The sequence below is a fragment of the Meriones unguiculatus genome, chromosome 6, assembly GCF_030254825.1.
Source record: "Meriones unguiculatus strain TT.TT164.6M chromosome 6, Bangor_MerUng_6.1, whole genome shotgun sequence".
NCBI classification, from domain to species: Eukaryota; Metazoa; Chordata; class Mammalia; order Rodentia; family Muridae; genus Meriones; species Meriones unguiculatus.
The window spans coordinates 68853392-68866091 of NC_083354.1; the positions used below are offsets into that span (position 1 = coordinate 68853392).

Here is a 12700-nt window from a genome sequence, read left to right on the forward strand (position 1 = left end):
CTAACGCAGCCCTGGCCAATTCCTTGCTGGTCAGGAGTTACCCTCTGCTCCCTCTTCCGAGGTCAAATGGAGAAGACAGTGCTTGACCTCACCTCTTTGGAGTAGGGCAGAATTGGCCCCTGACTGAGCACCAAAAAGGCCAGGCTGCCAACAGGGCATGCACCCATCTTTGCATAGCACCAGGAGGTGAGTGTAGACAAACATGTGGGGATGGGAAAGCACTGCAGTCACATGTACTAGGGAGCGGAGGTTGTTGGTTACCAGGTCATTCACTGTGACCAAATTAGTTAACTTTTCTAATTCCAGCACCTGGGAGGCAGATGAAGGTGGATTTCTGAGTTCAAGGTCAACCTACTCTACAGAGGTAGTTCCAGGACAGCCAAAGCTACACAGAGAAATCTGTCTTGAAAAACCAAAACAAAAAGTATTCCTCAGAGGCTATTTATTAACTTACTTATTTGTCTAGCTTTGAACTTAGGTAAGCCTCTATATTAAACCCAAGAAAGCAAAACAATACCAATTTGCTTTTGAGTCAACGTGATACAGTGAAATTGTTCACTCACACTTTGATCTCCCCTTGCCACACAATCCTCTAGCCCCACTGTCACATGATTCTGCCAAGATGCTGCCCCTTGAAGGCTCTCTGCTGCCATAGAAGTAGTGTAAGCCATACCTACCTGTGTTCTCAAAAAGGGTATCAATAAACGTGCAGTTCTTGAAGTAGGTGTTCACGGAGGTCACATCGTCAAAGGTGCAGGACTTAAACACTGAATCTTTGAAAGTTACAGATTTGAACTTGACTCCCAGGAATCTGTACAACACATACACACACAAACAAATTGAGGCCAATGACTACTAAGTCAAAGGGATTTAGAGATTTGACACCTTGCTATAGCCATCCTTAAGTTATAAAGGGCATCTTGGCTTTCCAGGCACTTAGCCTTTTCCCATTTGGCCATGGACATACTGTTTTTTGGCTGCACCACTGTTCAATATTATTCCGTCAGGAGAAGCAATGACACGCAAGTCCAGTTGGGTTTTGCAATCATGGTAAAAGGTCTCCAGAGCTAGAACATCACCTGTGGCTCGCTAGATTGTTTCACCCCTATCCTCCCCCATCCTTAAACCTCTGAATGGATTCCTCTTTTGGGAAAGTCTCAACTGAGACTGGTGAATCTAACTTAAAGCTGTGTTAATATCGGAACTTTATATTTTTATGTATATTTATAGCTTACAGTGATGAAAACTGAACCTAGGGACTTGCAGTTTTAGACCGGTGTTCTACTACTGAGCAATATCTCTAGCCTCTGAGTTTTTCATAAAAGTCTGTTTTCTAAGTTTAGAACCTTAGATGGTAGAGAATGAGAGTTCTGCCTTTTCACAGGAGCAGTGACTGACAAGGGTGAAAAAATATGCACACTTATTTCCAGGAGTCCTTTTCTTCTTACAGTTGAAACATAGTCCTTGAGCCAACTCAAAACACAAGAGCTCTGTTGACTTTGGAATGATGTGCAGAATGAAGTGGGTTCAAATATGTATTAAAGGTACTGCAATGGGGAATTTGGGGTGGTGAAGGTGATAATGGCCTTAATGAGCCTAATGTCTTAAAGGAGCCTGTGAGTCATTGATATGGACTCACTGAAGCCATGGGGAAGTGTGCACTAGGGAATCATGTTTCTTTATTAAGACACTGTATCCTTTGCAAGTTATAGAGAGGCCTGGTCTCCCAGGAAGAGGTTACTGTATTAGCCACACCCCTCTTAGAGAAAGAGACTAATCCTTAGAGGCGTGCTAGCTGCCTCAAAAGCAGTTTGCTCACTCCTGAGCACTCTTCCTAATGGGCATTTATTATTCAATTGCAAATGTACTGTAGCCTCACAGACAAACCAGCTTCAAAAAATTCTCCACCCCAGGGAGCCCGAGTGAAAGCAGTCAAATGTGCTAAAGAAAACGGTACATTTGTGAAGACTGACAACTTTAAAGATGAGCCTGAATTTGGGAAGGGGAAGCAATTTTAATGTCTGGGACACACAGCACTCCTGGTGTAAAATTCAAACGGTTGGAGAAGGAAATGGTAACCCTCTACCTCCCACCTCCTGCTGTCTAGGCCTTGGCAAAGAAGCCCCCGGGCTCTCCCGGAACATTCTGCATACAGACAAGGAGGGACTCCTTACATTATCCATACAGGGTACTTGAATGGTTTTCCACGTCAAGGTGTCATCTCTACTGCACAGGGAAGCTACCATTTAAAATGGAGTCGGCAGCACTAGTTCAAATTTCTCTGAAAGACCAAACCCTTTCTTCTAGCATCGAAAATAAATGTGTAACACATGCAAAACCATATGTTTGCAAGGTTTTTCTGTTTGGGGTCCTAAAATCTTTCTTTCTCCCCTGCCTCTCCGTGTGTGTGTGTGTGTGTGTGTGTGTGTGTGTGTGTGTGAGAGATGTAGGCCATGGCATACTTGTGGAGGATAGAGGAAAACCTCCAGTATTGTTCTAACCTTTCCACCTTGTTCAATAAGGTCTCCTTGTTTTTCCCTGCACATAGCTCAGGCTAGCTCTCTTGTGAACTTCCACTGATTTTTCTGTCTCCATCTCCCATCTCTCCATACAAGTGCTCAGATCACACATATGTGAGTAAGCAGGCCTGGCTTTTGTGCGGATTCACCAAGCTTTCATGTCAAGAGCTTTACCCACGGAATCACCTCCCAAGCCTGGTTTTTGGTCTTTTGAGACAGATTTTGACCATGGAGCCCCAGGCTGGCTTCAACCTCACAGTACTTTTGCTTCCCAAGTGCTGGGATGACAGGTGCATGCCACCATATCCAGCTCAAGGATTTTAAGGGAGAAGTGTCAAAGTTATTAATATCCTGGATATTAGTTAATAAACTGAACACTAAGAGTGATAATAAATGTCACTAAAATTATGATTATTTCAGACATAAAAATTATTTTTTTTCTTTTTTGTTGTTTTTGCTGTTCTGAAACATGTTCTCATTATGGGGTACAGGCTATGAATTGTGCTGGACTCCATCTCACCAGCACCAGCCCCCCCTCCTGAGTGTTGGGATTACAGGCATGCACCACCATAACTATTGTATCTTGGAAATTTCTAATGGAAAAACAATACTTTTCGAAACAAATCCCAACACTTGGGAGGCAGAGGCAGGCAGGTCTCTGCAAGTGTGAGGCCAGCCTGATCTACAGAGTGAGGTCCAGGACAGCCAGGGCTACACAGAGAAACCCTATCTCTGAAAAACAAAAACAAAACAAAAACCTCATTCATCCCATAGTCACAGAAGGTGATGCTCAGGGTTCTCTGAAATACAAATGCCAGTGATCGCTGGTTCAGGGGGGTGCACGAGGCAGAGGCCACATGGCTTGGTTGTGGTTAGGTCTCTCCTTATTCCACCCACATGATGGTCTCCAGTCATCCATTTTTCATCATCTTCTTTTAATTTTATAAACTTTATTATTGAAAAACTTGCAAGTAAACACACACACACAAGATAAATTGCCAATTAGAATAATGACCCCCATACTGGCAAGTATCCATTATCCAGACTGCAAGCATTCCACAAACCTTTTTCATCTTAACAAACAGGTTTTTGCCTTGGGGAACTTTGATTATCTTGTATTAAAAAAAAAAACTTTTATTATTTTAAAAATTAAAACAATTTTCTCAGAATAATGAGCTACTGAGAGTTCATATCAGTGATTTTTGCTCAGAGAATACATAGCTGAACTTGATTACCTTGTCTATCCCTTTTTCTCTTGGAAAAGAAGCAGACCCACCTTCCGGAGGCCCTGGCTTGCCTAGCATTAGAAAACAACCCAGTCCTGTGCTCATCCTCTGCTGTTTTCACATCCCTTCACTTGGGGAGACCATTTCTGCTCTCTTACTGACAGGCTCCCTGACTCACCAGATCTCCTGCTCTCTTATTTGCTTTGTGCAGTGGAGACTTGAAATGGGAACTTTTTAGAAAAGGGAAATTCTCACTTTCATTCTTATTTCTTCCCTGACTCAGGTAAGTCTTTCACCATTCCCGTTTCCTCATGCGGTTCTCTCTTCTCTTCCTTAGCTTGTCCATAGCTCTTCAAGGGCCTCTAAGCTCTCTTCAAATGGGCAGTTAGTTCTGCTGCTTAATAGGCATGAGGCAACTCAGTTTCAGAAGGGGCTTTGTTGTTTTTTTACCCTTTTTTCCCAAGAGGCACATGATTGATTCTCTGCCAATTTCTGAAATTGTTTGAAGTAACTGACAAGTGTGTATCTTTAAAGTGAATTTTAAGTTATTAAAATTCATCCACAAATAACAAATAATACACTTAAAAACCCTGTAGACTTTGGTTATTAATTGTACCCCACTCTGAAGTGAGTTTTTGTGACTAGCTGGCAAGGTAAGTTATGTCAAAGTTTCTAGACCTGCCATTGTCGTACTCCATTCCGGTGTGGACCTGGTTTTCCATGGTGAAGTTAATGCTGAAATTTGAGTATTTATCTTTTTGCACATTTCTAGTTAGCAGTGCATACTCATCAGACTGCAAATGCTTAATGACATCAGGGAACCAAACAGACAATCCATAGTACCTGCAAAGACAAAAACAAAACAAACAAAAAAAGTTTGTAGCAGCACACACAGGGCCATTTGTAAGGTCCTCCCTTACATATCCAGAATGGCAGCAGCTCTCAGAAGCACTTCCAGACATGACTGGCACCTTGAAACATTTGAACAAATTATCACATCGTAATTGGTATGCCACCCCCTCCCCTTGCAAAACCAAGGGAGAGAGACAGCTGGAACATCCAGGCATGCAATTCCCGGGAGAGATGAATCCTATCCTGTACCCACAGTATGGTCTGAGTGTCCTCAGTGACAGTATTAAATGAGGCCTTTGGGCAGCATATGCAGAGTGAAACACAGCATGCTGGACCTGATGTCATCCTACCAACCCAGGCTCCACCGAGGAGCCCCATGTCCTGGGACCCAGGAAGGAACTGCTCACAGGATGGACTCTGTTCCTTCTAGTGCAGCAGCATTTTTGCTTCCTACACGACTGTGACATTGCTTGTCTGGAGTAGGAGCCATGTTCCCAAAGGAGTTCAAGGCAGCAGAAAGGGACATTTGAGTTTCTCTTCTCCCTCTTTCCTCCTCTCCCCATTCTGCTCCTTCTCCTCTCCCTAGCCTCTCCCTCACACCTGTCCTCCATTGAGACCAGGTCTCATGTAGCCCAGATGGCCTCAAATGTCTTATGGAGCTGAGCAAGGCCTTGAACTTCCAATCTTCCTGCCCCCACTTCCCACTGGTGGGATCCCAGGCATGTCCCACCATGCCTGCTGTGCAGGGGCTGGGGGATAAAGCTCAGAGCTTCAAGCATACCAGGTAATCTCCCTACCAGCTGAGCTGCCTGAATAACCCGGAAACAGCTACAGGTGATTTCCACTCCCTGCCTCATGATCTCTCATGTATGACTCTAAAAGCTGTGACATGTTGCTCGGCTGTTAGCAGCCACTGGTCACATGCAGCCACTAAGCCCCTGAGAGGTAGTCAGTCCAATCTGAGATGTGATGGTAGCACAGGGTTTTCAGGAGTTTGAAAAAAAAAAACTATGAAAAATCAGTTATTAATAATGTTACATTGATCATAGATATTACTTTAGACATAATGAGTTGAATGAGACAGTATTAAAATTATATTCACAGATTCTTTTTCTTTTGTGAGTATGGCTACCAGAAAATGTCAGGAGGAATATGTGGATCAAAGTATATCGTACTGTTACTGTAATGTAGTTGTTTTGAAACTATGATCCCTGACTCCACATCCATGACCCTGGCCTGATCCAGGACGTGGTGGCTCTGGGGTGGAGTACACAGGGTACCCTGACTCCACATCCATGACCCTGGCCTGATCCAGGACGTGGTGGCTCTGGGGTGGAGTACACAGGGTACCCTGACTCCACATCCATGACCCTGGCCTGATCCAGGACGTGGTGGCTCTGGGGTGGAGTACACAGGGTACCGCAGTGCTGTGCGCTCCAGTTGTCTTCCAGTTTGTCCCAGTGACACTCAGATGCCCGGGAGGAAGCAGTCTGCAAGTAGACAGAATTCAAGTCCTGGTCTTGTTTGCCTGCGGCGTGACCTTGGGTCCCTTGGGTCTTGGCTTACTTTTATGATGACTAGGATGTAGATTGCCTTCCATGGGCTGTTGCTCAGATATAATGGGATGCAAAGTGCCTACCACTCTAACGGTACCAAAAAGACCAGATGAGTCATGGTAATCATCGTCATTGTCACCAGGAATCCTCAGACATTTACTCTGGAGAGTCGCATGGTTTTCCACCCCCGTACTCCTCATAGCTTGTGTGCCAACGCAGTGGGGGTGTAAGGGTGATCACGGAGCAAGCAGTGACTCAGGGCTACGACACCAGCAGGTTGCTCTCTAGTGCCAAGGCAAAAGCTTGAGAGTGACGAGGAAGGCACATGACGTGGAGTTTTATCTGATGTTTTATTTATTCAGCAAACATTTGCTGAATGCCCTTTCAATGGCAGGCAGTGCTGAGATTTCATGAAAGAAATCCAGATAAGCACAGGCTAGCAGCTGCATCAAGGACCACCTTTTGTCTATCTTTTTCTTGCCTAACTCCTGAGCTAGTGGTTGGCACCCAATAGTATTGATTTCCATCTCTCTCCTCTAAAATTATGTATCCCCCAGAACAAGGGATGGAGCCCACGACCTCACACCTGCCTGGCAAATGCTGTGCCACTGAGCTAGGCCTCCAACTCTAAGCCTCTGAACTTAGACATGGGAGATGGAATCACATGGGTAACCATTGCAGAATGAGCTTCCAGGGTCCCTGCCCGAAGCCTTCCCCTTGTCCTTCATCACACCAACACAGGGAAGGGACCTCTCTGCCTGCTTTACTTTACGGATGTCAGGAGGTGGGAGCCAAACGGTCAATGCTGGGCTCTACCAGGCACCCAGATCCTTTAACCTGACAGTGCAGGGTTGTTTCTTTATTGGCTCATATACAGGGATTAGGTGACAGGGTTTCACACACATTCTGAAATAGAGATACCAAGTATTAGTAAATAAAACCATGGCTTGCCCTCCTCCATTCTTAGAACACACATATGGTAGTTTTATTATTTTTATTATCTTAGGTGGCATTCTGCAAACATTTTTAACTCCAGACCCAAGGATTCCAGTGTTCGTTTCTGGTATCCGTAACGCCTGTGCATATGCCCCTGCACATGTAAATATGCGAAATAAATCTTAAAAAAACTTTTGTATAGTAGAAAATAGAAAGTTCCACAAGAAATAATAAAGCTAAGAAGGGAACAGGGAGTGTGGAATGGAGAAACTGTAATTTTAAAAAAGGAAGGAAAGGAGAAAGGAAGGAAGGAAGGAACAGAGTGAACAGAAAGGGAGGAAGGGAGGGAGAGGAAAAGGAAGGAAGGACATAGCTAATGCAGACATATGGTGACTTAGAGGGTGACATGGCTTCCCAAATGCCACAGGAAGGGTCAGTTTATTAGTTATAAAAAATGTAACTGTCAGCAAATGTCTGCTGCTGTAAAAAAAAAAAAAATCTTTTCTATCAAGTTTGCAGATGTGAGCCATATGAGATATTTTGAAAAGAAGAAAGCAATGAAGAAAAAGACAAAGAAAGAAATGAAAGGGTTAGACTAATTTTGTAACCTGTATGTGTTCTAAAGCCCATAGTTTTGAGTTTTAGGTTTAAGTTAAGCTAAAGCCTCTTAGTACCTTTCCAGAGAATGGAGAAATGTGGCCCTATCTGTGAGGACAGATAGAAAAAAAAGAAAAAAAAAAAAAAAAAAGCAAGCAAGCAATGACCTTCACTCAGCAAAAAGAATGACCAGACCCTTGTCTTCAAGATAGTGTTTCTTAGCAACGAACCCAGACGGCCTCAATCCTTCTTCTGAGTAGCTCCTGACCTCCAGCCAAAAGCCAGCCCTAATCTTCAAGGATGAGCTAACCACCCCCACCTTCAATTGCAGCTGCATCCACACTTGGCAGGACTGGCCAAGCTTGAGCACCTAAGACTAACCAATTATCTTACTTTATAGCTTCCTCATCCAATCCTAAATTGCCAAAACTGCAACTTCAAATTTCCCGCAATTTTTCTTTTAAAAACCTAATGCCTTTGTCTCCTGGTGCCACTTTTTGCTGACCAGCAGGGGTGACCCCATTGCACAATGGTTAAATTAAACCTCTTGTTTTTGCAACGAGTCGTGGTCTGGGGGAGTTTCTGGGAAGGGCGTGATCTTGAACTCCTGAGCTGTGAGACCCCAGGTCTTACAGAAATAACTGGGAGCTACAATATAACAGTTGATTTTTGTCCACCAAGAAGTTAAATGTTACTTACCCAAAGGACAGGGTGAACCAAACAATCGTAAGCTTGATGGTGTTTTCCCTGACTGGGTAGTTGAAGCATCTCATAAAAGTCAACCAAATCTGTGAAATTCCAGATGGTTAGTTTTCTTACACAATTATATAGTGAATGCACTCCCCAGACCTTCCCATCAAACCCTAAAAGTTCAGCATTCTTACAGAGCTCAGTTAACTTCAACGAAAGTTTTAACACAACACAGAAGCGAAAGGCTGAGGTGTTCTTCTTTCTTTCTTTCTTTCTTTCTTTCTTTCTCTCTCTCTCTCTCTCTCTCTCTCTCTCTCTCTCTCTCTCTTTCTTTTCCTTGTGGTACTAGTGACTGAACTTCACCTCACACATGCTAGACAGGTGCTCCACCATTTAACTACATCCCCAAGTTCCCTTTTACTTTTTTATTTTGAGACAGGCTCTCACTAAGCAGCTTAGGCTGGCCTTAAGCTTTCAATCCTCCTGCCTCAGCCTCCCGGGTACCTGGAATTACAGGCCTTAACTACCAATGCTGCCCAGCATTGCCCACTTTTCAGCTTTCTGGAGGCCAACAGCCACTAAGACAGACTTCACTGCCCCAACTCCTGGACTGATACCTTCCTTCCTCAAGATGGATCCACTAGCTGCTGAGCTGAAAAGGGTCCAATTTGCTGGTCCTAGTGCAAGAGACAGGTGTCCTAGACAGAGTGGACAATCCCTCCTGGTGGGACAGGCTTCGTCAGTCCCTCCTGTGACCACCACCAGAGGTCAGCAGTTGACGTGTAGGCTGCTATAAAATACATACTTACTCCGTGCAGTTCTGTGCGGATCCGAACAAAACACCTCCTGTACCATGTTCCTGTGTCGCTCTCAATTTCAATCAGCTCATCTATTTGTTTGGGAGTTTTGATTTTATTTACCTGTGGACAGCAACAGAGTGCAAAGCGCTGGGTTCTCTTTCCTGATTTGATTAGAGACTGACAGAGAAGGATGCTATTTGCCAAGTGTGGGAACTGTGGTTGGACAGCTGGTGGGAAGGATACGAAGTTACAAACATCTAGGAGAGAAGGCAGTGTACTGGGCAATGGACAAGTATTTAAGACTTTTTGAAGATGAGTGCAAGTGTTAAGACATTGAGCGATGAGCACGGAAACAAGCCAGTGGCAGATGAGGTGGCAAGCTAGGGACAATGATCACTGATGTCTAGGAGACCGAATTACAGGGCATGGTGATTTACTAGATACCATGAGGATGAAGAAAACAAATAAATAAGATGGTTTTCAGTTTTAAATTTGGGTGGTGCTGGTAATACTTATTGGTGGCATTTGGGATAAGGAGGAGGCTGGGGCTTTCAGAGTAGGAAAGCCACTTATTCTGATTAAGAAAGTCATTTTTGAAGGACCACTGGACACACAAGATGTCCACAAAGCCCTTCAATCCATGTGTCTGGATCTTTGTGCAACAGAGATCTGTGCAACAGGAGTCATAGAGAAGTAGCAGGTAGTACCTAGGCCAGTCAAAGAGAATAGATAAGGTTTAAAAAGAAGTTAGCTGAGGCCTGGGGAGATGACTCAGCATGGAAGATTGCTGGCTGCTCAAAGCAGGAGGGCCTGTGTCTGAATCCCAAGCACTATGTGCCATGAGGGCTGAAGAAAAGACCCCCTCCTGGACTCTATCAGTACAGTGATATTTTAATTACTTTCTAGATAAAAAGCTGGACCTTGGTCTTATTGCTCAGGCCATGAAGCCAGTGAATTATGGAGCTGGGTTTTAAACTCAGAAACATCTGTGTTACCTAGGAGACCACAGAGTACCCTGAATTTCCTGCTTAAGCAGCATGTGAAAGCAAGTTTCAGATGAGGCAGGAGCAGTGGCCTGACAGGGCAGAAGCGGTGGCCTAGCGGAGACCCCAGTCTTCTCTGATAGCAAGACAAAGAGAATCTACTGGTGATTCTTACAGCCAAGGCCTTTCATACTGATCCAGGAAGTAGAATAAATCTGAGAAGTAAGAATAAATTGTTGTCTTTCTGCTTAAACTTTGTTTCTCAGGTTAGTATTATTTAACCAACCACAGAGGCTTGGAGTTTTAGGTAGGTGTGAATAGATTGGTAGTCTCTGGCTCAAACAGAGCCCTCTGTTTACTTGTGTAAATAAAGTTTTATTGGAACACAGCCAAGGCCTGTGGTTTAGCCATTCTCTACGCTGCTTGCTTTTACACTGCAAGGACAGAGCTAAGCAGCTGCAACACTCTATGACTGGCAAGGCCTTAAAAGTCTGGCTCCTTACAAAAGGCATCCTGACCTCTGGCATCGGGATTCTCTGAGGAGCAGACTCACCGTGAAGACCTTCTCTGGCTGGCCTCGGGCTCTCATGTTGGTATCATGAATTAGCTTGAGAATCATCCAGGCTTCATCATGTTTTCCCACCTAAGAAATACACAGGGAGTCAGAGGCTAGGACATTTATAACTGCCTTTCAGTGACCGTGCTGAGTTTTCAGAGCATACAGAAGGTGTTCAGCAATTCTCTACTGAAGCACTCAAGCTCAGACTATCACTATAGAGCAGCAGTTCAAAATGTGCCTTCAACTAGAGATAGGACCTATGACAATAACAGGTCACCTACTCAACCCCCTCATCGAGTGAAAGCTATTTGCTTAGAAAAGAGTATGTGTGTGGTTCTGGCTGTGAGATAGCTTTTACACTCCTCTTTGCCTAAAGCATGTCTCGGCGAAACCAAACCCTGCAAAATTCCATGGTAGGAAGGGAGAATGTGCCTCCCAAAGAGCGAGGCCTGCTTTCCTGGAAACAGCGGGGAAGCCTTCCCAGTGTGCGTGGGCCACTTGTGCTTCTGTGGCAATGGATGGGCCACTCGTGCTTCTGTGGCAACGGACCTTACCTCCAGCAAGAACCGAGGGCTCTCCGGCATGAAGGTCAGAGCCACCACGGAGGAGACACAGGGTAGCGCACAGACGATGACAAAGACACGCCAGCTGTGGAACTGGTAGGCTGAGCCCATGCTGAAGCTCCACCCTGGGAAAAGACAGAGGAGTGAGGGAGAGCGCCTGTGCACAGCAGCTGGAAAAGTCAGTGTGGCCCCTCAGGGATTTGTCAGTCCTGTCTTACTGCCCAAAGGAGAGTGGGCTGGCCTCTAAATCAGTTACAGTTACAGACACCTTCTCTCCCTCAATGGCAGTGCTGAGGACAAAGGTGCCTGAAATCAAAGGGCTCAGGATGGAAGCAGGGGGTATAATGTTTAGGGTTACCTAAAATCAAACCACAAAGGCCGGATGTGGGAGAATGTGATTTGCTACAGGCCACCTTGTTGGGGGGCTTCCCTTTGCTCTTCCATATCATGTTCCTCTCTTTCCCATCTGTCTGCCAAAAAACGGCCCTCAATGGACTTCATTGTCCAGTTCCCAACCAGGTTTTGGGATGGGATTCAGAAAGGCTTTTTTATATAGCCTTTCTGGCCTTGAACTCATAATAATATTTCCGATTCCACCTCCCACTGACCGGTGTGATCACAAACATCTGTTACCACACTTGATTCCCAACTCGGTCTGAGTAGGATGTAATTTCCTTGTCTCCTTCCTCCTTCCCTGGCCAGGTGGAAAAGTGGCGGTGGCCTTGGGAGCTCCTGGACCCACTCTGACTCCTCAGCCAGCCCTCCCGCTGTGGGCCTTTGAGGCTGCAGACTCCAGGGTGCTCTAGCACGTCTTGCTGATTTATCATTACAATTCATGCAGCCCTTTCATTTGAGTACCGTTAAATGGCCATCTGGGAGAAAGCTGACTTCACAGAAACGAGAACTTTTACCTCTGTTCGCAGGAAGAACAGGGATTGAATAGCAGGGGAATCTCAACTTCTGAGCAGACATTATAAAAATCAGTGTTATTACAATATATAAGAACACTCACAAAGGGCTATAAACAGAGACCCCTTCAGTGTTATATGGGTATAACCCTGAAAGCACGACTCAGCCAGGGTTCCAAACAAGAAAGAATGAGGCACATTTCACCGAAGCCAGAGCTGGGTTTACAGAGGGTCAGGGGGACTGTGTGCTAGTCTTCAGCAAGGCTTGGTGACTAGAAGGCTTCTGTGAACAAAAGTGAGGTAGCCTATGCCCCCTCCCCAGGAAAACAGCATGCTTGCCCTTTGTGGGACTCCTAGAAGTCTCTAGAATGACGCAGTTCCACAAGCTACAAGCTGAACTCACAAAATCCTTACTCCAGGATTCAAGATGGAACTGCACACTAGCACCCAGACTTGTGCAAGTGACAGCTTGCCCACTGTGCTGTTGGCATGTGCCATCAACACCAGTGGC

General features: G+C 45.1%; 1 protein-coding gene across 2 annotated transcripts in view; it reads right to left on the minus strand.

The window, feature by feature from the left end:
- Positions 1-12700, minus strand: part of Sv2c (synaptic vesicle glycoprotein 2C) — a 190317-nt gene that overhangs the window by 22518 nt on the left and 155099 nt on the right. For both annotated transcript variants that reach the window (XM_060385593.1, XM_060385594.1), the window contains exons 5-10: positions 11273-11406; positions 10713-10802; positions 9186-9296; positions 8386-8474; positions 4424-4588; positions 678-811 (exon numbers count right to left, since the gene is read on the minus strand). In XM_060385593.1, coding sequence (XP_060241576.1) covers positions 678-811; positions 4424-4588; positions 8386-8474; positions 9186-9296; positions 10713-10802; positions 11273-11406 — 723 coding nt within the window. The remainder of the gene's footprint in view (positions 1-677; positions 812-4423; positions 4589-8385; positions 8475-9185; positions 9297-10712; positions 10803-11272; positions 11407-12700) is intronic.